Genomic DNA, 26,113 nt, shown 5'->3' with positions numbered 1-26,113 from the left:
TACCCCCTGGGAAGGAACAAACAAGAGGAGGAAAGTCTTGAGCGTGACAAAGAAGTCAACCAACGAGTGTTAAAAATCCATCTGTAAGCCGGTACGTCTCGCAAAAGACAGTAGTGCATTCTGCAGTCTAGTAGGCAAGACAGAATAACGGCGCAACAGTTAAGAGTAAATTATGAACAGAACTTAAGTACGAACAAGAAAGGAAGGACTGCAAAGAGTTCTCAAAAGATTTGATATCAAAGCAACCTCATCCCCATTACTTGAATGCCAGCTTACCCATACTGCTGAACTATGTTAATTAAGTCCCTGTTGCTTTGTTCTTTTAAAGAAGCAGTCATAATTGTCAGTAGGCATACCAATCCTTCTGATATTAAATAGTTTAACTTTTTTCGTTAACCACAGACTGTTGATTCACATTTTTTATGACTCAAGGTAAAATAAAGTGTTACTTTCCGCATTCCAAACAACATTTTGAAATTGTGACTGATGCTCTCCCTTCACATTCTTAAGGCAGTGCCTACCTCCCAAATTTCACACTAGGAAAAACAAAAACACAAAAGACACTCAAAAGTATATTAAAGAACTCTTTAATGAACAAATCAATTTACTCTGGCTTTTTGGAAGCTTCCTTTTGGAGTTTCTTTACTTCAGCCTTGATGATTTTGTTCCTCTGCAAAACAAATGGTTTGTCAAGTTATAATGTATCAGTGAACAATAAGACCACAAATAAAAACCAAATTTTGCAAGAAATATAACAATTAGTAAAGCCTTTTTTACCAACTAAAATACAACCGAGTGTATTATGGAATGTTAATAGAGAAACTTGTGGTATATAATCACTGCACACTTATTTCCTCGAGTATTAATATATGCTCACTCTTTAGGTCAACCATTAAGAAAAAACCTGGACAAATAAAATTCAAACTACAAGAGCAGAAGAGCAGTTTTTTTTTTTTAGAGTATGCGGTTCTGCAGAACATTGTCTCATATCTCCAATTAAGTTGAAAACAAAAAAATGTCATGTTGAATCTGTATTTTCTTTCTTTTTAGCTGTATTTGACAATCTTCTTCACATAACATGTTAAAAGATACAGCCTACGCGTTTCGTCCCACACAGGGGACTTCAGGGCAAAACAGATGTAAATTATTCAAATTTGATGAGAAATCGTGTCACTATCTCAAATCTGATTTACCCATTCTTGTTCAGCTCACATTCAAAACCACGCCGAGAAGATAATGTATATTTCTTAATGTGCTGTTATCGTTTACAATCTTAAACGTTCAACAAAATTGTTTTTCCGATTACAGTGGTCCTGAATACTGACAATTTACGAGAGCGGTCAGTCCATACGTATCTTCCAGTCTTTATTTAATTACTTGTGCGCCAATCAAATTATCCAGAATGGCTGAATTTCAGTCCATCCTAGCAGTAATCGTCATATGTAATGAACAGGGACATCCTGCACTTCAAATGGTCAGAGTATTTGGGACAACTTTAACCAGAAAAACAAATTTTGTTGAACATTTAAGATTGTAAACAAGAACAGCATATCAATATACATTATCTTCTCAGCGCGATTTTGAATGAGAGCTGAACAATAATGGATACAACTGTTTTGAGATAGTGACATTGTTCTCTCTGTGTTCTGGGAGATGAGACATTAAGGTTCTATGTAACTGAATACTGTGCTCCTCTACCCTTATAGTCTGAGTAATATGGGAACATGCCGCCAAACTAAAATCCTGTTGCATTTAATCCAACCCCGGGCGGCGAACACCGCTCCGCCAGTGGAGTTTTGCCAATCCCATGCTTTGTTGGGAACGCAAGTTCAGGTAAAACTAGCTGCTCTTTGGTGTCTCTGGGCTGTCCTCGATGTAATCCCCTACGCTTTACGTCTTGCATGGACTGCAAATGCGCAGGCCACGCAAGACGTAAAGTTTTGCGACTGGTGGCAAGGAGCGCAGAGATGCCGAGCAGGCAAGTATTTTCTCTTTTTTTTAAAGTGGGAGTGGAGCAGAGCTCCACTGAGTTTTTTATTTTATTTAACTCCACCCGCCCACCCTTAATTTAAACACAATGTTATGATGGTATGCCAAGTTAAAAAACCTCTGGTACCACGTGTCCGCGAATGCTGAATCCAGTAAAAAAACATGGCTGAAGTCAAGTGATTGTATGTCCTTGGATACAACCAGGCGCATGATGTACAAATTGATACCCCCACTATATGTGAGGGAGAGGGGAGGGGGGGGGGGGGTAGTATTGGTTTAAGAGGAAAGTGAATTTGCAAACTAATAAAGCGTTGCTGCTCTGAAGAGTATGTATTTTGTACCGACTAACATTGCACAGTGGCGGAAATGATAATTAGTGATTGTATAGCAGCACAATCTGCTTTAATTAAGCTTTGCAGTATCTTGGGTAATGGAGGTAGGACGGTAAACATTTTACTGCAAGTCTGATGCGTAGTCAGTAGGGTGATGTCAGTTTTACTGACCTGTGGTTAGATCATAGAACATTGCTTGCATATTTCCTCCGTTACTATGGATACTCAAGGTTTTGCAAACGTGTAGGTGTAGTGAGTAACTGATGGTAGGGAGTGCTGTAGGATGCACAATAGCCATTTACTTGCATAACTGGGCTGTGTTGGTTATATGCACAGATCACCTGGTTTATGGGTTACGCCTACTAAGAGAGACACTAGCCTGCTCATTCCCCAACTCTCCTACTTGTGGCTACAAGACAGGTGTGTTCACCTGGATTTCCAAAGGTTGGTCTCCTAGTGACAGACAATTCAACTCTCAGTAAGAATATACTATAATATTAAATAAACGGTCTCTGGCCATTAATAACATTAATTTAAAGAAACTACACTATAACAGTATTAGTGAAAGTGCAGGTTTGAATTTAAGTTTAGCAACATAAAGTTACTTACCATCCTCTTGGCCTTCATGACGCGATAGCGGTCAAAATCCGTCATCTTGGCTTTCTGATAAGAGAAAATTACACCTTTTACAAAAACTGGTAACCATTATCTGCATGTTGCCCCTAACATTTGGGAAAGGGCTTTTACAGCATATAATCCGATTTGGAGCAAAGCAAAATACCTCATATTTGGAAGTTAATACTCAACATCGAGGAGTCTTAAGCAGAAAAGTAATCTCAATCATGTTTCAAATCGGTTAACATATATAGATTCAATTAAAAGCAGGGGTCTTCTAATTTGAGAATATATATATTCTATACACACACAAACTGACCGATCTTCTGGCTCAAGCTTCAACCCACTGAAATTCACTTATAGTTAGCAACGCACACAATAACTTGTGTTACATGCCATGGCGCCGTGCTGTTCCAGACTTAGAATTTGTCTCTGTACATATGGCAATTGTGCATGCAGTGTGGCGCGAATGAGGTGCTAACCTTAACTGGTGAATTTCAGTGGTTTGACAAGTTTACTAGTCTTCTTACCCTCGCTCCCCACGGATTTGGTTTTGGTGATTTACTTTTTTTTCAACATGTGCCTTTGGTGGGGTACAACACGCCAGCCACCATGGTGCAGCAATGTCTTTCTCCCAACCTGTGGTTGCCGCCCACCCCATGTATGCCCTGCAGGGTGTTGGTTGCAGGACGGGGCCAGGCTTAGTGTTTAAACCACCATGGCCACAACCTGCCATGTATATATTCTGCGCAGTGTCTTCAGCCAGCCCTTGGTCTCAATCGTCTCTGGCTGTGAGCAGTGCAGGAGGAGGTTAGTTACAGGGCTTTCCTAGTCTTGTATGGTCTTATTTTGCTCGCTCCCACCCCTTAACGATCTATTCAAAACTTTGACATAACAGTAAGTTCCCCATCCCCATTTATGGATTGGAACATAACTGGACATACCAATTTAAGAACAAACTTTTTAAGTTTCTAACACATTTTGTGCAAATTTGAAAATGGCTTCTCTGCTGACAAGATATACAAAACAAATCCAGCCCTGCACTTTTTTTTTTAATGGGAAGACCTCTAAAACTACTAAACAAATATGCACCAAATCAAATAAAGCACCGTTTACACTAAAGAATGGTCAACTTAAATGCCAAGTTTGATATAACTGTATTCAGGGGGTTTTCACTCTTTCAAGTAAATCTGCTGTGTACTAAAATTATACACCCCCTGCCACACACACCTCCTCAACCGTTTCTTCTGGTGGACTGATCTTTACGAAACTTGGCATGTTGAAATTTCGCCTGAGCAGAAAAGTTCAGTGCAAATTCCAGCATGTGGTCAAAAGTGTACAACATTAAGAGGTCTTTTCAATAAAAAGCGTGGCTGAAGGAAAATAACTCCTAATATATATATATATATATATATATTATATATATATATATATATATATATATATATATATATATACACACACATACATATAAATACACACATGCAAGTATACATTTACCCAGGCATAAACATAGCTATATAAACTCACATGTGGCCTAATAAAGCGTTATCTGAAACTGGACTTCTTCAGCCGCCAATTGGACCAAGCAAAAAACAGGCCAAGAAAACTCTTCGAACTAATCAAAACCCAAACAAAGGCACAACCCCTACAATCAAGTAGCACAACAAGCGACACTCCACAATGTGAAGACTTCTCTGCTTTCTTTAAGCTAAAGACTGACAACATAAGAAATGACCTCATCATGGATGTAAGCCGATTCCCCAACCACACAAGAATGGCTAACACTCAACCTAAAAACATGGCTTCCTGGCAGTACTTCGATACCTACTCGGAAGAAACAATACACAAACTGCTCTGCACCTTGAAGCCCTCTAACCACCACACAGACCCTCTACCTGCTAATGCTGTAAAAGACTTCATCCCCTTGCTCCTCCCTCTCTGGACCAAAATCATCAACTGCTCCCTGCAACAAGGCCTCATTCCGGACTCCCTCAAGGTGAGGCAAGTCACTCCTATACTCAAGAAACCTACAGCTGATCAGACTGACCTAAACAATTACCGACCCATCACCAATATCCCCACCCTGGCCAAACTGCTGGAGAAATGTGTCCAACTCCAACTAACAAGACACATTGACCAATTTGACCTCCTCAACTCTCATCAATCAGGATTCCGAGCGAAACATAGCACGGAAACAGCTATGACACACATAATTGATGACGCCCTCCAAATTCTTGATCGCAATGAGTCCTGTCTCCTCATCCTTCTTGACCTCTCGTCAGCATTTGACACGGTCAAACATGAGAACCTGCTGGAACTGCTAAGCACTAGAATGGGTCTATCGGGAACGGTTCTCAAATGGTTTTCATCCTTCCTACACAACCGATCTCAGAAGTTCAAGATCGATAATGTGCTATCTTCACCTGTGCCTGCGGATCTAGGTGTTCCACAAGGATCCTCCCTCTCCCCCACTTTGTTCAACCTCGTCATGGAACCGCTCGCCACCTTGCTCCAAGCTTCTAATGTCCAATTCCATATGTACGCCGACGACACACAACTGTACCTAAAGCTTCAATCTTCGGAAGCTATCAAACATCTGAACTCCACGCTTATTAACACTCAATCTTGGCTAGCCGATAATCACCTCAAACTAAATGCTCTGAAAACTGAGTTCCTTCTCATCTCACCCCCGGCGAAAATTTCCACCACCCAAACATGGCTCAACAACCTAACAGCACTCAATGTCCAACCCACCATCGTGGACTCAGCGAAATCACTAGGCATCACACTGGACGCCAAGCTCAACATGCAGCAACACATCAGCAAAGCCACAAAAGCAGCTAATTTCCAAATAAACACACTGAGGAAAATCAAACCCTTCCTTCCGACTGAAGACTTCCGAACTGCTGTACAAGCGCTAGTCATCCCTCGAATCGACTACGGAATTGTGACCCTCAGTGGACTCCCGCTATCCACAACAGCACCCTTGAGAGCCTCCCTGAACGCTGCCGCAAGACTCATTACTGGCTCAAGAAAACATTCGCATATTTCCCCAGATTTAAAGTCCCTAAAATGGCTGCCGTTTGAAGCCAGAATACAACTAAAAATTGCAGTTATGACACACGCGGCTGTGCACCACAATGCACCCAACTACCTCGCTCAAAAATTGTCCATATCAGGGGGTTCGAGGTCCAATAGAAGCTCAAAAAATCTACTCCTGAAACCCCGTAGATTCAGGAAAGAGAAAACCTACAAGCGCTCCTCAGGAATGGCACCCAGGATCTGGAATGCGCTCCCACCTGAAACTAGGCGTATCTCCTCCGCTGCACTCTTCAAGAAAGAGGTGAAAACCATCCTTCTGGCCAAGATCTCCTGAACCATATAGGTAGTGGTTCAGAGACTCTACATTGCCTTGTATCAATGCTCAACTTGTCCTTTGGCATTATACCTCTACCTGATGGCGACACTACTACGCTTCTTTCTTCCTACCGACCAATATATGAGACACATTGGGTCACTGATTCACCCTCCCGATGCCCTCACTCAGTGCGCTCTCTATACTAAAACACTGTTATAAGCCTGCCACACACCCAAGGTGTACCTGAACACCTATGTAATGGGATCCATGACTTGTGCCGTTTTATTACCTGTTCACCTGACTGTATATTGATATGTTTTATGTATTTTGTTTTATTATTATCCTTTCATGTTAGTGACTACTACATTGCTCCCATTACCTCTGTTCTTTCCTACTGCCCCTACCCAGCCATTGTGAAGCGCTCTGATATCTGTAAGGATCTTGTTCGCGCTATATAAAACTTTGAATAAATAAATAAGTACAGTGCAACAGTATAAAAGAAGTAGGGTGTATCCAAATTGAGAAAACACCAATGCCTCAGATTTCATTTTACTACTGGTGAAATGCTCAAATCCTTCTTGCTACACAAAGACATGATGGACGGAATGCTGAATAAATCATACATTCACCCCCAGTCAAGAGATTGGGTTAAATCCACTGTTCTGCTCACCACGCCACCCCAGTTTAGACCGAGCCATATGCAAATCAGTTTTGACCCTGTGCCTCATGGAAACAGTCCAGACCCAACTGCCATGCCAGGTCCTCCCTGGACCAGAAACAAGCACCCTGTGACCGGTTTCAGAGGCAACACCCATTATCAGCCAGACTACCTTGAATCCAGTGGCAAAGTGAGCAAGCGACCACATCCGGGCATACCCTGCCAACTTAGGGCGAACAAAGCAATGATGGACGGAGCACTGAAACTTTTCAAACACTCACCCCCAGTCACAGTTCTGGGTTGAATCCATCACTCTTTAGCTCACTTTGCCACCCCAGTTCAGAGACAGCTATATGCAAATCAGTCTTGACCCTGTGCCTTTTTGCATTTGTTGCCCCGAGTGGGACAGGTATGCACAGACGTGGGTCCTGTGCTTTCCATACCACTGGAGTCAAGCTATCCTGCCTGAGGGGTGAAAAACACCAAGACTGGTCCTAAAGTGCTTGTTTCCAGTCCAGGGAGGACCTGGTCTGGCAGTTCGGGCTGGACTGTTCCCATTGGGTGCAGGGTCAAGACTGATTTGCATATGGCAGGGCCCAAACTGGAATTGCATGGTGAGCAAAAAAACAATGGATTTAGGCCCGGATCTCTGTACTGGGGTGAATGTATGACATTGTTCTGCATTCAGTCCCATCAATTGTTTTTTTACAACCTGACAATTGCCTCATGTTCAGTAGCACGAGTCTAATTTAATTCTCATTCAGAGTGACTGAAACACTAATCTGTACCGCTTGGAAGAGAGTAGAAAAGCACTTTACAAAAACCTATACATAAATTGCGTCAAGAGCATTTTAGAAAAAGATACCTTATCTCTGGCATCGATCTTCTTTGCCCATCTTGTTTGAGACCATTTTTCATTTACATTTTCTTTCTCCCAGGCACGTCTTACAAACTTCTGACGAGCGCTGCAACGAGAAAAGAGAAAAAAGAAAAAAGAGACCAGGCGTTATTTTAAATAAATTTTACTACACCCTTTATAAGAAATTTATTTAGCTGACAGCTCAAGACAATCCTGGAGAAACCTCAGAATATTAAATCTTTTAATTTACTGTGCGACAGAAAACAAGGTAAACCTCAGGCTAATTTGTGGGTGAAAATTTCCCACATAATCATATTAGAAACATGCTTGTTCAGTTTTCTAAATCTTTCTTCAAGTCGGTTCCTGCGTGTCTGCTACAAAACAAATTGGTCTTTATGCTCCTGCCAACTCTTGGCCTTTTAAGAATATATATTGGAAGTGGAGTATAAAAGAAGAGTTAATATCAACACGAAAGTCTTGGCTATGAATTCTCAAACTATAAAATAATCTGGAATAGGACCTTAAACTAAACATTCTTCCAACAAGGGCTTCAAGAGGAGGTTCAGCATGGCTATAAAGATGACATTCTTTTACAGAAGATTAGAAATGGTTCCTCGGTTTACTGGGAGCGACAAAGCATTCTGCTTTGAATGAGTGCGGTTTAGGATTGCTCCAATGCAGACAAGCAAAACATATCTGCTTCAGCAAGCATCCGTGAAAAGTGGTTATCCAGAAATGTGTTTAATAAGCTAACAATTACAAAAATCAAAACAGCCAAAGACTCAGTTATAGTTAGGGCTCCCAGTTTTATAGTATTTATATTTGTCATTTCCATCTGTATTTACCCATATTTATTTTTTCCTAATTTTACCTGTATTTATCATATTTCGTTTTGTGAAAAAATAAGGATGAAACTTTTATATTTCTGCATTTAACCAGTTAATGTGCACTTGTGCCTGTCACCTGACATGTTTCAATGATAAATAGACACAGACGGTAATATATGCACTTGAAATAAAATATGTAAATTTAGTATCGAGGTTGTGCAAATCTACTGCCGTTTCAGGCTCGCTACTAAAATCCCTATATTTTAATCCCCTTTATAATTAGGGTGAAAGCTCTAAAACAAAGACGTAAGCTCAGATTGCACTGCCGATAGTGGTTCCAGTATAAAAATGTGCGCACACGTTTTTTAAAATTTGCAATATGAGGCTATAATGCTCCCTAAATGCTCTCCGATTAAATGTAAATATTTGCAGAAGCTTGAAACAAAGTGAGGATTTTGTTTTCAAAATATTCACAAAAAAGTCGAGAGAAAATTGCTAGCCTACAGTTACATTTTAGGTACCATAAGCATCATTTAGTAAAATGTGTTGATGTATGCTTGTATTTCCCCAAAAACATTAATAATGAAAGATCATTGTAACCTTTTTCAATAAGATTATGGGAAACCTAAAATAAGCACACATCATCAAAACCAGTATGTCTGAAACTGGTCGTCAGCCTTTTGGTTGTGTCAATGTTGGACTTTAGCAAAACGAAAAAAAAAATTCTCGTTTTAAAAAGCACATATGAACAAAACTACAGTGTGCCGATCCGCTCCTTGTGAAAGAGCAGAATGTTGTCAGTGTCAGGGTTGGTGTCAGGAGGGATGGGAAAGAAAGAGGCAGAATTTCAATAAACACAAAAGGTCAGTTACCACCAGACTTAAGTAGGGACCTAGTTATTAAAGAACTAGCAGCCCGTCCCAACGTTGTCCGGAACAGAAAAGTAAATTGTGTAATGTTGTTAATGAATAAATATAGATTAATAGTAATATTTCGTGGTAAACAACATTTTTCGTTTCATGAAAGCAGTGGCTTTTTTCATTTACCTTATCTCCGTGTGACAATTTTGGAAGCTTTAGAACGCTGAGTCGCTCAAGCCCTGAAACGTGCGAAAGCTGTGCCTTTTTACATTTAGCTCATCTCATTGTGACAATTTTGGCTGCATCACAACGCAAGAACGCTGACTCGAAGTCCTGAAACGTTTGTGTAATGTGAAAGGCGTTATCTTCTGTGTGAAAGAGCCTCTTTTGATTGAGGTCATCCCCCTGTGACAAAGCGGGAGCTTGACTAATGGTGAAAAAGTTTTCAAAAGATTCCCCGCAAGCCCTGCATACGTTTGAAGAGTTATGTGGCGTGATTTGTCGGCTATGCAAGCCGCGCCCCTTTGTGTAAGCGAGGCCCAGAGCACGCGAATGTTGCTTGCAAGCCGCGCCCCATACATGATGTCAGCCTACCCCCCTTCATGCAACGGTAACGACCAGATGAATGTATCTGCAAATGCGTGGATGCGTGTTCGAGTGAATATTGAGCCTTTCAAATACGCTGTAATACTGCGAGTGTTAGCACCGTGAAGTGTATCTTACTTTTTACACTGTTAACGCCCACAACTCCTTGCAGCGCCGTGAAGTGTGTTGTACTTTTGTGGTGGCCCCTCTGTCAATGTTAACGCCCACATCTTGCCCCTCTGTCAATGTTAACGCCCACATCTTTTCACATGTTAACGCCCAACGCCCACAAGGGACTACTTTACCACTGAGAGTGCCCCCCCTTTTAATGTATATGGTGTCCATATATATAGCATATGTCCATCTCCTGGACCTCCCCTTTCCAAGGCTGTATTGGATGTTGTGATTGGTGGTGTACTTTGAGTTTACCCGCTTCAAAAGACACAGTTCTCTCTATATAATAGTATATATAGATATCTCAAAAGTGCGCCCATGGTTTATGTCCTTGCATTAAGGTAGATATACAGCCTTTGAGAATTTACAAGAATTAACAGAAATAGGCCAAGAAGTAGTACTCCTAGTAAATATCTGTGCACTGCATTTTAGCTGAGCAAATATGCATGTGTAGATTTGCTCCTACGAAAATCTTGAGTGTTTGCAAGTTCGCTATATCTCCAACCACTTTTTTTCCTAACCCTGGAAGATGTTTTACGTCTGTCATTGTCAGGGGTAAATTTCAAACCTCTTGCATTGTGGGAAAAGATTAGAGAAGAGTTGGTGAAAATCCTTAAAACATGCAATTTAGAAGGTTTGCACAACTGCAAAAGGGCATTCCAAATCTGGAATTATTGTGGATACGTGAGAACATAAGGAAATTTCTAGTATTCAAACCTTACTATGGTATAAGCCCTGGCATAATCTGTCGCTGCATTTCATGGTACAGAAGGGACAAGTGGGTTTTGTTACAGGACAAGTAGATTTATGACGCACCCTGCCCCATGGACAATAGATATTTTATTAAATTCCACACCGCTGTAATCTGTATTAATGACTTACCTGTGGGGGAACTTGAGCACAAAGTCAGTAAGCTGCATGCACTTGAAGGGCATAGCCTGCCTTTTGACGCCACTGCAAGGGCCATCCACCAGTGCCTGCAATAATAAACAAACGCTCAACTTTTCCTGCTAAATAATTTGGGCAAAATCTCAGTCACCAAGTTGTGTTGGGCAAAAACACTAAGGGGGTAAATAACATGTTTGACTTTAGAGCGCACCTCGATTCTCCTGGCGCTGAACAATTGTGGTTTGGGGAAAAGACCTACTAAGATCTGAACCTGAGCTCAAGGTCAAACATAGATCTCTTCAGTGGATACTAACGTTAATGTTTTACAGCTTTCCAGGGTCTCTTAGAAGGCTAACTACATCCATATGACATGAAAACGACTTCTGCTTTGCTAGCAATCGGGTGCAGAACTTCTTCTATGGGCTACTTAAAAAAATTACAGCCAGCTGGGTATATAACTTGTGGAATATGATGGCAATTCACGTACCCTGTTTTGGTCAATTACGTCAACAATTGCAACCAGCTTTCCTTCATGTGGGCCGAAGGAGATGAAGGCAACCCGGCCAATCTGTACATAACGCTTGAAAACCTGTGAAAACAGAAGTAAAAAAAAACTAATGAGTCATGAAAAAGAATGTGAGGTATGTTACACAAGTGCAGCTATAGATGTACTTATCAACAGTGAAAACACCATAAGTGCAAGTAATGGGTCACCGTTCACAGGACGAGGGTACAAAATCAATGCCTAACAAACCTAGATATTCCATAGGCTAAAAATGTGCTGGGTTACTGAGGGGGTTCACACAACCCATTTTGAAGCCTTAGCTGACTTGGGTGGTGGCGGTAATTATTTTGTATGCGCACCAAGTTATGACTTCACATTTTTTTCCAGTGGTCGCCCTCTCCTCACTCGTACTGGCACCAATAACCTGGCATCTACGACAACGGAAACTCTGCATAAATCCTATAGGATGTCAAAAATTACATTAAATGCCAAACACCATAAGAATAATTATTTTGGAACCTTAAGAGCCCAAAATTACCTTTTATACAATAGCAACCCAAAAGGCCGAATGTGCAAAGGTAATTAAATATTTAGTTCATCTTGGTCAATACCGCTATTTTCTTATTGCATAGGGTAGGTAGATAATTTCTCTTTTTAACGTGACTGCAAGTGACCTGAGCTGTTTTTTAGATGGAAAAAATGTGTCTGCTCTGATAACACGAAAAAAAAAATCAGGAAATTGAACAATCCCGTTGCCACAAATGTATTCGACCACTTCAAATGTCGCCGCTACCATAGATCCAGTTGTAGAGTGCATTGAAGAAACTATAAAAACTGTGTTGCAGAGGGAAGGACGCAGGCAATATCGCAGTTCATTATTTGCAGCAAAGGCGTACAGTTACGATTCTCAAGCACAATTTATAAAAGTTTGACATGATTTAAGTTAAAACCATACAACAGCACTATACGTGTGACGTCATTGCCCACCGAAAAATACCATAGGCTTGACTTTTTTTCTGGCAATATTTACATCATGCCCGTGGGCTCAGTTAACTAGCAGTCCTTTAAAGTGTTTCCTTAACTTGGGTAGGGGGGGCGTTAAATTAGCTGTAGATACATCCACTTGCCAGTGAACTCTGAGGGGAGGATATTACAACATTTCAAGATGAATCCACCTTCAGCTCTTCGTTAAAACATAATGAAATATTTGCATCACTTCATTGTAAAATTAATCAGAGGTACCGGGGTCAGAGGCCAAGGTTCAGAAGCCAAACTGCAGAGGTCAAGGTGTCGGATTTTAAACGATACATCATAACGATTAAGGGCGGGATTAAGGTGAGGTGTTTGATGTCAAAATGATTTAAACGTATTAAACCATTACACGTTGAAAAAAGTCACTTCAAAGTAATTCAGAGCACTAATTTCTTTGAATGTCTTGTATTGTGCATTCAAAGTACATTTACTTAAATGATCTTCACGTGCACGTTATTTATGTTTTGAAACCTTATGTGTGTGGCTGCGTCTTCAGTGAGACTTACTGCTGGCGGTTTGGCTGCGCATGTTGTGGGCTCCTTATTTTCCTACAAGCTTAATTACATTTTTCTAACTACATCTGCTTGTCCAGAATTTTTTCTTCAAATGATGTGGATATTACCACTAAAAGAACTCACTACAATGCGTGCACTTATCACAGTAGGCCAGCAGTGAAACTAGTTTTTCGCCGGCGCGTGGACGTCCACGGAGGCCAGCGCCGGGCTGCACGAAGCGGACATGTGGTTGTCCCGGTCATTCACCTATAGTACACAACTCTACCTCGCCTCAAAACACACGAGTTGCACCGCAAACGTTACCGCGACCCCCGTCTGTCTTCCAAGCCACCACCCTGTCCTCTTACGGCCACTTTTGCTCCAGAGCAGATCGCAGTTCGACTCACCATGGTGGCGGTCCACGAGCAGAAAGGAAAGCGTCACTTCCGTTCTGCGCCGATAGCTCTCCGCCGACTTCTATGCGCAGGCGCAGAATGAGTGTCAGCCGGAAGATCAGGGAACGACTAACCAGATTTCGTGATTTGAGCAGCCATCTTGGAATGGTGCGTCGTACCGTAATGCAATTGTGAATATGGCACATACAAAGTGTATAGACAAAGTTCGGTCTCTTTTGCTATATAAAGGTACTTTCCAAGTTTTGGGAAATATATTGTTTGTTCATTTCAAGCTAAAAAGTGATACGATTTAACAATATATTTATTTTTTATGATGCGTTTATGTGATGATTATTGTTATAAATGGTACGGAACAGAACAGGTGCGTTCATAAATGCGCGTTTTCTTGTCAGTAGAGGACACAGCCTGCTTGATGTTCGCTGCCTGCCTTAGAGACCCTTCTGTGCCCACTTCAGCAGAACCACCAAGTCGTTCCCAGCACAGGCTGGAAGGAAGCTCACCCGGTGAGTGACTGAGGACGCACAAACTCGTTTACTGTTGCAGATAGCGCTCATTTTCACTGGCAGGACCTTCTCAGGGGAGGTACACCTTTTCAGATATTATTTTGAATTTCCAACTTGGAGGCCCAGGGGAGGGGGCCCCCTTTCCCTGGGCCTCTAGGCACTAGAGCAAGATCCAGGTGTGGGCCCCCCCTCCTTGTGCCCTGTAGCCATTACTCCCTCTTTCCTTTCTTTGTCCCCCCACCAAAAAAAACATGCTTGCTGGAAAGGTTGTCTTTTTCTGACATTTTTCACTTTAAATGTGCTCCCTCGGGACGGACAGAAATAAAAGGTTAAAATTGAAAAATAACTAAAGCAAGACAGTGTGGATCGAAAAAAGTGGCAACATTGATTTTATTCAAACCCAAAGCACATTAGCGCCACTTTAAAGAGTTTGCCAGTGAAGCGCTACTTTTGTTTTTATGAGATGGGGCAGAGGCAGGGTGACAGAGGCAGGGTGACAGAGGCAGGGTGACAAAGACAGGGTGACAGACGGAGGGAGACAGACGGAGAGAGACAGAGGGAAGGAGAGAGATAAGGAGGGAGAGAGACAAGGAGGGAGAGAGACAAGGAGGGAGAGAGACAGGGAGGGAGGGAGATAGAGGGAGGGAGACAGAGGGAGGGAGACAGAGGAAGGGAAACAGGGAGAGAGAGAAAGATGTGGGTATGCTGGTCTGGTGGCTCAGTGGACAAAGGCATCTGCTGCTGGGACCTGTGTGAAACCTCATGGTCACAATTTCTTTTTGCTTTCCCCCTCTGACCCCGCCCCCACCGGTGCTGCCCTCAGCCAAAAACCACACTGTAAATTTGCCCCCCCCCCGAGAAAGTTTGTGAGTTCCCATGCCCTAGATGGTTAGTGACCCGGTCATTGAGGTCACAGGACCCTTGAGCAGGGAGGCTCTAGGGCTGTGGGACCGGTGACATCGCACTGAGCGCTCACTTCGGGTGGGGGCGTCATCTTTGCAAGTATATTATGTTTTTAAAAGCACTTGCTGCCTCCTTCCTGGCCTCCAGCAATTTTCGGCAACAATAAAAATGTCATGATAACTCCAGTGATATATGTTCCTACTTGAGAGAGATCGAAGTTTAGTCTAGTGGAAGTTTTGACTCGTGGAAAGGTAGAGCAGAGGATTAATGTGCCTGCTGCAAAGAACATGTACCATGCAGATCACAAAGTGCACATATTGTAAATAAGTCAGTTAAGTCAAATCCTAACATTGAACAGTGAGCTATTAACTGTCATCTAAAAGCTGCATGCAAACTTCAAGGTATAAATTGGAGGATTATGTTTTTTCCCCAGTCTTTGGTTATCTTAACCCCTTCCACGCTGATGACGAGCGGGGCTCGTCATGGCGTAGCCTCCTCGCACGCTGATGACGAGCCCAGCTCGTCACGTAACATGCGTTTTAAAAAATCTCAGCGCAGGAGCGGAATTCCGCTAGCGTGCATGAGGTTAATGTTGCAAAAAGGGTTCATTTGGATAGAATTAAATTCTGGCTATTAAAGAGAACCTCCAACCATGGTATTACGTTCTAAATTCAGAGTTTGTGTTTATCCAGACCAATCACTAACAAACTATAATGCCTAGTAACATGATTGTCTGATGACTCCTACACCTTGTAGTCCTTTGTCTTATGTAACATTTCCTATACAGTGATTTAGACATTTATGAGAGATTGTCTCTGTATAATGTGTGTGATATACATTTCTCTGACACCCTACACTGGTATCAGTAGCGCTGTAAATCAAATTAATTGCATCTCAGTGAGAATGTGGTTATGGAGACTCGAGGGGCACTGTTAAAGGGTGGTAGTGAGGGAATCCGTGGCAGAGGAAGTAATTAGGGGCACTAACAAACATTGTTGCATAGGGCTCCACCAGCGCTAAAGCCGGCCACTTGCATTTCTAACACCAAATCAAAAACGTTGATTTAAAAAAAAAAAACTTACATCTGCAGCATACCTTCAAGTCAATGTATGATTTAGTAGTGGTCTCGGTTGTTCTAGGTCTTTTTTTATTTATGTACAATCTTAATTTGTTCACAATGGTGTCTTGTAATTTTGTATTATATTTGTTGTGTTTTTTCACTCAACATAATTCTGGCAAGTAAAGAGTCCACACACAAAAAAGATTGTCCTATGACTCTTAGCATGTTCGTGTGGTATGCTGGTGAGAAGATTTACGTTAATAGAAATTACTTAGTATTAATGTCATCCTAAGGTGGCAGCATAATGACACAAAATGGTAAGGGAGACTTTTGAAATGTGCGAGGTTTGCTTTTGTGTAATTTTATATTTTGAATGATCCCGCCCCTCATTACCTCAACAGGATCTCCCCCCTTTATGAGACAGAACTGGAATTTCTATCAAGCACTCATCTGGAAACGATCAGTTAACATTGAGTGAAAAAACATCCACCTTTCTAAGACCTGGAACTAGCTTTTCCATCCAATGTGACAAATGTAATCCATTTAATACAGTTTGAAAATATATGGAGTTATTTCATTTGTATATTTACATTTATGTCATTGTTATTGATATCCACGTTAGGTCTCTTCAGTGATGCCAAATAAGATCAATAGTCCCGCAATGTCACTTTCTGTGGTCACTTCTTGTGATGTTACATGCAAATTAGAGGGGCCTCACATCTTCCCTTTCGCCCGGGGCCCCAAAAGTTCTAGGACCGGCCCTGATATAAAGGAGAGCAGATATTTCGAAGAGCATAGTGCTACACTAGCTTGAAGAAGGTTGTTTTCAGGTCTTGTGTTATGCAATGCCTAATATACTTAGTTGAAGGTTCTTTCAGCCACCTCTCTTTATCCGTTGGTCTGTTGTGTCATCCACTTTTTGCTTCTGCCCACTACAGGATACAGCAGGGTGCAATGGTCCAGGTTACTTAAGTCACTGGTTGACTTCACTTTGAGTGACTGCACATTCACATGGAACACATCTACACACTAACTAGTTTCCTTCAGTGCCAGTCTTTTTGTTGTTTGTTGTTTAGGTCGAAGCCCTCTAAACAGAACAGCTGTCTGGGTGCTAAATACTTCTGTGGGACATTCGGAAAGCTTTTTTGGGAATGCATTCCACCCATTACGTACACTTGGCCTTGTGGTGTCTACGAGCGTGTTTATTTTGGTCAGTGCACTTTACTAATAGCATAACTTAACTTGAAAAATCCTCTTCCTCAATTTCACATCCATACATTAGGCACTGGAAGGAGGGAGTGGGGGACGTTGAAGCACCCCCAAAATAACCATGCTGATTTTCAGAAGTAAATGAGCTATAAATAGGTGTTTACATTTTGTTTTTATCTTGTCATATTTGCTGTGCATTCTAAGATAGAAGTCATATGTTAGTCTCCGGCTTTCAGGGAGCTTGGTGTTTACTTCTTTTTCTCCATTACAAAGTGAGTGGATTTAAGTGATAGTCTTGTTGGGTACTGTATTGTAAAAAGGCTGTAGGTTGTTATATTTTTTCTAGCGGTCAAAAAAATTTAAATGCCTGTAAATGTACTGTACAGATATTTCAGTATATATCCGAATTAGGAAAGAATAAATGAAGCATATTGTTTTTGTATTTCTGAAGTGTGGTGGAAGCAAATATTTGAATAGGGTTAAAACATATCAATAAACTCGGTGATACTGATTTCTCCCCATTATCGTGTGTGCGCGGTATAGTTTTATTAGAAACACCGTTTGTTAGCGATGGGGTGTCTAGTTGGCAGTGGTTTGCACCTTGTCCAAGTAGGGACCCTCACTCTAGTCAGGGTGTCGCACAGGTAAGATAACCCCTCCTCACCCCCTTGGTAGCTTGGCACAAGCAGTCAGGTATCTCAAAGGCAATGTGTAAAGAGAACATACATGCAAATCCCCCCCAGGAGTCCACACTAGTTTAGAAAGATAGTCAATATGTAACTGTATGAAAGAAGACCAAAACAACAAAAATCCAAAATACACAAGTCAAGATACCACTTGTAAAATATTAGGTAAGTTTAGTCCTTAGAAATAAATGGATCCATTCATTTGTAGCACAAATTACTTTAGATGTGTCAAAAATCAAAGACGGTGTAAGGCGTGGGGGCATGAGGGGGCGGCACCGGAAAGCAAAGCGATGCGTCAGTCCTTAGTGGCATGGGAGGATGATCCGCCGGTTTCTTTCTGATATGAAGGGGAGATGATCTGTTGGTTCCTCACTTGCACGGGAGGTGATGATTTGCTTCCTTACTGGCAGGGGAGGTGATGCGCTGGTCATGCAGTACACTGGTCGTGTGCTCATGACGAGCTGAGCTCGCCATGAACAATGGGAATAAAGGATCTGCAGCACAGGAGGAAAATCTCCCTAGCAGCGATGGTGTTAAACTCTGCTTTTGTAATAATATTGGTGCGTGGTGAATTTGGTGTTGCGCTCAGCAAAAAACATAAACCAAATTGTAAACACTTGTAATAATAGACGCTCCTTATTATTCTGTACCTTCCGGCTATGTTCTATAAACTTTCATAAGTCTCTCACTTTACCTTGTGTTACACGTTGTAGGCCCCTGAGGGCATCTATTTCCATTAAGAACCCGTCTAGCAGAACAGACGTACATATTTCATATTATGTACGTTTTTATTGACGGGCATTTTCGATTTTAAGACCCCAGACCATAGAAAAGATGTAATAAGTTAAGGTTCTTAAGAAGCACTGCTGCTTTGAGAACCATGCCCGTGGTATAAACTTGAAATGCACTGCAAGTGTCACAAGAACACTCTTCTCAGATGTTTTAGTATGTGTTTGCAGCTGCCGACACAAATTCAACCCTCCCATTCTTTCATCGGGGTGTGGGGTCCTTGTAGTCTCTGGGCAAAAATGTCACCTATTTGGTTATATCCGTATGAAAGTTCACCAGTTTAATTGTCAGGTGCTGCTTTGTACCCCACGCAGAACCTGTTTCATTTTTGAAGCAGCCAGGCTTATTTTTTTGTTAATATGTGCTAACAGTGCAATAGTTGGGGAGTTTGAAGCAGATTAATGTTTACTTTTAAAAAGCGGCTATGTAATTAATTGTATATTTTCGATGTCCCTAGCCTTAGTCCACTGTGGACTGTGTAGCTGCAGCCGACTTTTAAGAGTTGTCCCCAACCTTCATTCAGTTAAGAGCCCAGTATGACAACAAAGTCATAAGAGACCTCTGATATGCCCCTCTCAATCTGTTCACTCAATCTGTTGACTGCCAAGCAACTCCTGCAGTCGCTGTGATTTCCTGGGTGCGTTTTGCTAATCTGCTGCACTTGTAATGTTTTATGTCAAAGTCAAGTCAAGTCAAATGATCTTTATTCGGATTGTAAAACATCCAAAAAAGTACACATGAAATCCAGCAGTAATAAAAACACAAATTCCATCCCACTTATTTACAAACTCATAGCGATATACAGTTTTATCATGTGCAAAAATACAATCCTTAGTGCAAAATATTCAGTGTGCAATAAGCAAATGTGCAAAGGTGTGCATAGTGCAAATATTTCAATCAATTAACAGAGAAGCACGTGATCGTACAGCTGCTTTAAAAAAGCAGCTCACTCTGAAGATGGCCTCATCCGTCTTTAACATTAATAAGTCTTTAAAAGCTCATTTAAAATCGATCAAAGCGTTTTTCCTACAGTACGGCATTAGAAAGTGCAAAGTGTGCATTCTATAAAAACCGCAGAAGAAAATAAAATGGAGCAGACTTTGTGTACCACCTAGATTACAGGGACATTTTAAGTTTTCCACACATTTATTGAAACCTAACGGAAAACAAAGTAAATTTATAATGCTTCCGTCCCTGAACTGAAATAGCAAACTCCTGTTCCATCTGCCTAGTTTTAAGCGGAGATAGCTCTGAGGCAGGGCAGATGGTTTCTCACTTGGCTCCATAAAGGAGGTGTATCTAATGGTGGTAGATTTTATCAAGTCACGCCTTAGCCTCTCCTTGCGGTAGCATTCATAGAGGGCCTTTTTAGGTTTTGACTGGCCATGCGCTTTGCGCATGTGCCAAAAAACCTCTTGAGTTGTATGTGTGGGTTTGGGTCGGCCCTCGTCATTCATTGGCTGGCTCCATAAATGGAGCCTAGCCATTGGACGAGAGGCCTGTCCGTCAATGCCGGACCAGACACGGGGGCGTTCCCGAGATTCTTTGGCTTTTGCCGACGTCACGCGACGCCGGGAACGCCCCCGAATCTGTCCCGGCATTGAGCCGGCACCCTTTCCTGCTTGCGTGAGTGCTTTGCCGTCCGTGTCCCCTCCCGCCCCCCGTAGAGTCCGTAGCTCCCTGCTCCGGCAGGCTCCCTCTCGGCGCTTCTCGCTCTGCGCGCTCCTCTGCCCTGTAACCTCCCACCTCCCTGCACTCTCACTCCCAGCTCGCCTCCATCCAGTCTCCCTCCTCCCTCCCGTCCCCAGCAGTCTCTCTCCGATCTACCCATTCCTCTCCAACCTGCTGCTCTCCACTCGCTCCCAGCTCTCCGCCCTCTCCCTCTCTCTGCCTTCCGTCTCCCCTCCCGTCCCCTGCAGTCTCCTCCTCCCCGCAGCGCCCCCCGCGCTCCCGTCAGCCGGATGGTTGTCTCCGGGGCCGGCGGAGGCGGGCCCGGCATGTTCCAGGGATGATGCTGGGCTCCGGGCAGGCTCCGGACAGCAGCAGGTTCCCGCTGCATCACCTGGTCTGGAGGAACCGACCCCTGGAGCTGGAGAAGGAGCTCAGCGCACGGCAGGTGGGTGAGCGCGAGGGGAGGGCGGGGCGCGGCCACAAGGCATGGGGGGGGGGGGGGAGGGGGGGGGGACTTGGGAGGGTGAGTGAAAGCAAAACTGGTGGGGGTAAAGGGATCAGAGGGTACAAGGAAAACTAGGGTGAGGGTTGAGGCGTGTGTGTGGAGAGCACAGGTGTACACGGCATGGGCAGGAGGAGGGCTGGGGGGCAGAGCCCGGAAAATAAAGTCAAGGGGTGAATACGCTGCCGGTGCTTCCGTGCCCATGGGTGGCGGTGAGGACGTGGGCAGCAAAGGCACGAACTGGGTGAGGCAGAGGCTGCAGCGGTTCCAAAGACATGTCTTGGTGCACATCCGGGCTGGGTACACGGGGAACTAGGTAGTCACCCAGAGCAGAGTGACTGGTGTTAGAGCTGTTCTGGATTAGGGGCTAGGTTCCCCGGGGCTGAGCGTCTGCTGTAGACCCGGCTAGATGAGAGACTGGGTTACCCAGGTGGGTGTGTCTGGCTAGATGAGAGACTGGGTTACCCGGGTGGGTGTGTCTGGCCAGATGAGAGACTAGGTTCATGGGTTCATGTGTGTCTGCTGTATATCTGGCTAAATGAGAGACAGGGTTCCCCGGGTGGATGTGTCTGGCTAGATGAGAGATTACGGTCATGGGTGCGTGTGTGTCTGCCGTGGCTCTGGCAAGATGAAAGACTAGGTTCCCTGGTAGCTGTGTGTCTGCTGTGGATGTGCCTAGGTGAAAGACTAGGTTCAGAGGTTGTATTCTGGGGGTCTGGCTAGATGAGAGATCAGGTCACGGTTGAGTTTGCTGTAGACCTGGCTAGACGGGAAACTAGTTTCACGGTTGAGTTTGCTGTAGACCTGGCTAGATGAGGCTTGATTCACGGGTGAGTGTGTTTGCTATCGATCTGGCTAGATGAAAGACTAGGTTTAGAGGTGGTCTTCTGTATATCTGGCTACATGAGAAACTAGGTTTATGGTTGGGTGTCTGCTGTAAATCTGGCTAAATAAGAGACTATTTTTACGGGTGGGTGTGTCTGCTATATATCTGGGTAGACAAATGACTAGGTTTAGAGGTGGTCTTCTGTAGATCTGGCTAGATGAAATAGTAGGTTCATGGTTGGGTGTCCGCTGTAGATCTGGCTAGATGAGAGACTGGGTTCACGGGTGGGTGGGGGTCTGCTGTAGGAATAGTCCATATGGGAAGCGGGGCGCACAGTGAGATGGGTCGTTTGCTGGTGTGCACAAGGCCCTGCGCGCGCTGCTGCTGTGGCGGGGTGTGGGCGTAGAGCAGGGGTGTCTGAGAGACTGTGCGCAGCGGGCTGGGTGGGCGCCTGCCGTGGAGCTGGCCTGTCTGAGCGGCTGAGACCAGTCCCAGGTGCGCTGCTGGAGGTCCGGATGGGTCTGGCATAGATGCGTGTGCGCACAGAGAGCCCTTCGGAGCGCACGTGCGCAGGGGGCGTAGTTCCGCCCGGTACTAAGCACCGGCCACACATCTAACCTAGGATAGGATTTGGTGTTTGAAGGTCTTTGTGTGAGGGCCTGACGGCCGAGCTGTGGTGTGTGGATGTAGACCGTGGAGCAGCTCACACGTGTGCGGCTCGGTGCCTCTGGTGGGTTTGTGCGGGTGTGGCACTGGCGGGGATGATGGCTCGATGCAAAGCAGTGGTGCGCGGGTGTCTGATGACTGCTGGTGTCCGCGGCTCCGCGCATCTTGGGAGGCACTTGCCTGGTTGGTACAGAGTTGGTCGGAGGGCCTGGGTGTGCAGCAGCAGTCTGTGAAGTGACTTACAGAGACGGGCAGTGGGGGTGCTGTGTGCAGACGTGTGTGTGTGTCCATGTGCAGCTGGCCTCGTGTGATCGACCAGCGCAGCCCTGCTCCGTGCGGCAGGGTGTGCGCTCCGCTGCTGTGTGTGTGGCAGGGGTGAGGTCTAGAGGTGCTCTGCATAGCTCAGGGAGTGGGGGTCAGATTGAGGCTTCTTTGTTTGGTGTCTGAGGCAGAGCCGCGCTGTGTTGGGACTCGGTGCACACCTGCTGCACGTGGGCGACAGGCTGCCTGGCACGCTGGTGCACAGCTGGGATGGTTGGGCGAATGGCGTCTGGTGAACAGCATGCTGCCTGCCACGCTGGTGCACAGCTGGGATGGATGGAAGGGTGGGTGTCTGACATAGAACAGTCTGGCACGCGGGGTGAACAGCTGGAGTGAGTGAGTGGGTGTCTGGTGTGGTGTACATCAGGCTGTTTGACTCACAGCTAACCCTGGGGTGGGTGTGTCCCCGGTGTAGAGCCGGCGAGAAGCCGGGTCCACAGCTGGGGTCGTGTGTGTCTAGCTTAGAGCAGTTTGAAAGAGAAGCCGGACGAACAGCTGGGAAGGGTGGGTCTCTAGTGTAGAACAGTTTGAAGGAGAGGTTGGGTGCACTCCTAGGGTGGGTGGGTGTCTGGTGTAGAGCGGGTTGTAAGAAAGGCTGGGTGCACAGTTGGGGTGGATGTCTGGTGTGGAACAGTTTGAAGGAGAGGTTGGGTGCACACCTAGGGTGGGTGGGTGTCTGGTGTAGAGCGGGTTGTAAGAAAGGCTGGGTGCACAGTTGGGGTGGATGTCTGGTGTGGAACAGTTTGAAGGAGAGGTTGGGTGCACACCTAGGGTGGGTGGGAGTCTGGTGTAGAGCGGGTTGTAAGAAAGGCTGGGTGCACAGTTGGGGGTGGATGTCTGGTGTGGAACAGTTTGAAGGAGAGGTTGGGTGCACACCTAGGGTGGGTGGGTGTCTGGGGTAGAGCGGGTTGTAAGAAAGGCTGGGTGCACAGTTGGGGAGGATGTCTGGCGTAGAACAGTTTGGAAGAGAGGTTGGGTGCAAAGATACGGTGGTTCGTGGTTGGGTGACTGGTGTAGAGCAGTCTTGTTTGACAGGTGTCTAGTGTAGGGCAAGATGGGTGCACAGCGGATGGGGGAGGTCTGTTGTAGTTCTGCCTGTATGAGAGGCTGGGTGCTCAGCACCCTTGCCGTGTAATGCCTTGTACTACATCTGTGTTAGCAGTCGCCTCAGGCTGTTGTTTTTTATGCAGGGGACGGGATTTGATCATGCCCATTACGCCGTATTGCTTTTCAAAGGCAACTGTTGCAGAGCCAAGTGGGCTGTTGAAAATTGTGTTTTCTCCACCTGCCCCTGTTGCCTGCTTGTGCCTCCGTTTTCGTGCCTCCGTTTTCGTGCCCCTGTTGCCTGCTTGTGTCCCTGTTGCCCGCTTGTGCCTCCTTGTGCCCCTGTTGTCTGCTTGTGCCTCCTTGTGCCCCTGTTGTCTGCTTGTGCCTCTGTGTGCCCCTGTTGCCTGCTTGTGCCTCTGTGTGCCCCTGTTGCTTGCTTGTGCCTCTGTGTGCCCCTGCATGTGCCTCTGTGTGCCCCTGTTGTCTGCTTGTGCCTCTGTGTGCCCCTGTTGCCTGCTTGTGCCTCTGTGTGCCCCTGCATGTGCCTCTGTGTGCCCCTGTTGTCTGCTTGTGCCTCTGTGTGCCCCTGTTGCCTGCTTGTGCCTCTGTGTGCCCCTGTTGCCTGCTTGTGCCTCTGTGTGCCCCTGCTTGTGCCTCTGTGTGCCCCTGTTGCCTGCTTGTGCCTCTGTGTGCCCCTGTTGCCTGCTTGTGCCTCTGTGTGCCCCTGTTGCCTGCTTGTGCCTCTGTGTGCCCCTGTTGCCTGCTTGTGCCTCTGTGTGCCCCTGTTGCCTGCTTGTGCCTCTGTGTGCCCCTGTTGCCTGCTTGTGCCTCTGTGTGCCCCTGTTGCCTGCTTGTGCCTCTGTGTGCCCCTGTTGCCTGCTTGTGCCTCTGTGTGCCCCTGTTGCCTGCTTGTGCCTCCGTCTGCCCCTGTTGCCTGCTTGTGCCTCCGTCTGCCCCTGTTGCCTGCTTGTGCTGTGTTGGTGTGTGTGGAGGGCTCTGTGTGGCTGTGTGTGTAGGAAGCTTTGTGTGGCTGTGTGTGTGGAGGGCTCTGTGTGGCTGTGTGTGTGGGGGGCTCTGTGTGGCTGTGTGTGCGGGGCTCTGTGTGGGGGTGTGTGTGGGGCGGCTCTGTGTGTGAGAGAGAGAGATTTGTTTAAATACCAGGATAATTGCCGGCAGCAGCACCCTTGCCGTGTAATGCCTTGTACTACATCTGTGTTAGCAGTCGCCTCAGGCTGTTGTTTTTTTTTATGCAGGGGACGGGATTTGATCATGCCCATTACGCCGTATTGCTTTTCAAAGGCAACTGTTGCAGAGCCAAGTGGGCTGTTGAAAATTGTGTTTTCTCCACCTGCCCCTGTTGCCTGCTTGTGCCTCCGTTTTCGTGCCCCTGTTGCCTGCTTGTGCCCCTGTTGCCCGCTTGTGCCTCCTTGTGCCCCTGTTGCCCGCTTGTGCCTCTGTGTGCCCCTGTTGTCTGCTTGTGCCTCTGTGTGCCCCTGTTGTCTGCTTGTGCCTCTGTGTGCCCCTGTTGCCTGCTTGTGCCTCTGTGGGCCCCTGTTGCCTGCTTGTGCCTCTGTGTGCCCCTGTTGCCTGCTTGTGCCTCCGTCTGCCCCTGTTGCCTGCTTGTGCCTCCGTCTGCCCCTGTTGCCTGCTTGTGCTGTGTTGGTGTGTGTGGAGGGCTCTGTGTGGCTGTGTGTGTAGGAAGCTTTGTGTGGCTGTGTGTGTGGAGGGCTCTGTGTGGCTGTGTGTGTGGGGGGCTGTGTGTGCGGGGCTCTGTGTGGGGGTGTGTGTGGGGCGGCTCTGTGTGTGTTTGTGTGTGTCATTTGCGATAGATAAAGCTAGTGGCATTGTAAATGACAATGCCATTTATTTATGTTAAAAAAACATAAATAAAAATAATGTCAAGAGCAATGCCAATAGCTCTAACTTTAACAAAGGCAAAACCATTGCATTGTAAATGCTTGTTTGTTAAATTCTTATGCGTATGGTCAATCAGTTGTGGGGATGTAAAAAGATGACCCAGCCCCACACTTGATAAACTATTTTCCACAGCCTTAAACCAAGGTATACAGTTAGCCCTCTCACAATTTAGGCAGTCCATAATAATATCACTTGACAGGGAGGCAGCGGAATTACACCAGGTTTTTATCCAAAACAATGCGGGTCTGGATCTTATAAAATCTTCTATATAAAGGAGGTTTAGTTCCCTGTGGGAGATATAAGTTGGTGCACTAATAACCCCCCCTAAAATCTTCCGGCAAAATCTATTTTCTTCGGTCTGTTTTGTGTGCTGTTGGAATAACCCCATATCTCGGCACCGTAGGTGCCCACAGGTAGA

General features: G+C 45.2%; 2 protein-coding genes across 5 annotated transcripts in view; one reads left to right on the top strand and one right to left on the bottom strand.

Moving 5' to 3' along the window:
- Positions 1 to 571: 571 nt before the first annotated feature.
- LOC147689276 (large ribosomal subunit protein eL14-like) lies at positions 572 to 13,679 on the bottom strand. The gene is made up of 6 exons (XM_086942083.1): positions 13,587 to 13,679; positions 11,636 to 11,737; positions 11,143 to 11,237; positions 7,821 to 7,920; positions 2,931 to 2,984; positions 572 to 670 (listed from the first exon to the last, which is right to left on the bottom strand). Exons 1-6 carry the CDS (start codon positions 13,587 to 13,589, stop codon positions 605 to 607), a joined length of 420 nt encoding a protein of 139 aa, XP_086798209.1. The 5' UTR covers positions 13,590 to 13,679; the 3' UTR covers positions 572 to 604.
- Positions 13,680 to 13,981: 302 nt separating this feature from the next.
- Positions 13,982 to 26,113, top strand: part of ANAPC13 (anaphase promoting complex subunit 13) — a 35,807-nt gene continuing 23,675 nt past the window's right edge. For 2 of the 4 annotated variants that reach the window (XM_086940062.1, XM_086940064.1), the window contains exon 1: positions 13,982 to 14,098. The gene's annotated coding sequence lies outside the window, so the exon portion shown is untranslated. Of the gene's footprint in view, positions 14,178 to 26,113 lie in introns of all 4 variants that reach the window. The other 2 variants (XM_086940063.1, XM_086940065.1) reach the window with 2 other exon arrangements.

The sequence above is a fragment of the Lissotriton vulgaris genome, chromosome 10 (genome assembly GCF_964263255.1).
Source record: "Lissotriton vulgaris chromosome 10, aLisVul1.2, whole genome shotgun sequence".
Lineage (NCBI taxonomy): Eukaryota > Metazoa > Chordata > Amphibia > Caudata > Salamandridae > Lissotriton > Lissotriton vulgaris.
Note: the sequence above shows the minus strand (reverse complement) of the source record. Positions and strands in the feature narration are given on the sequence as shown.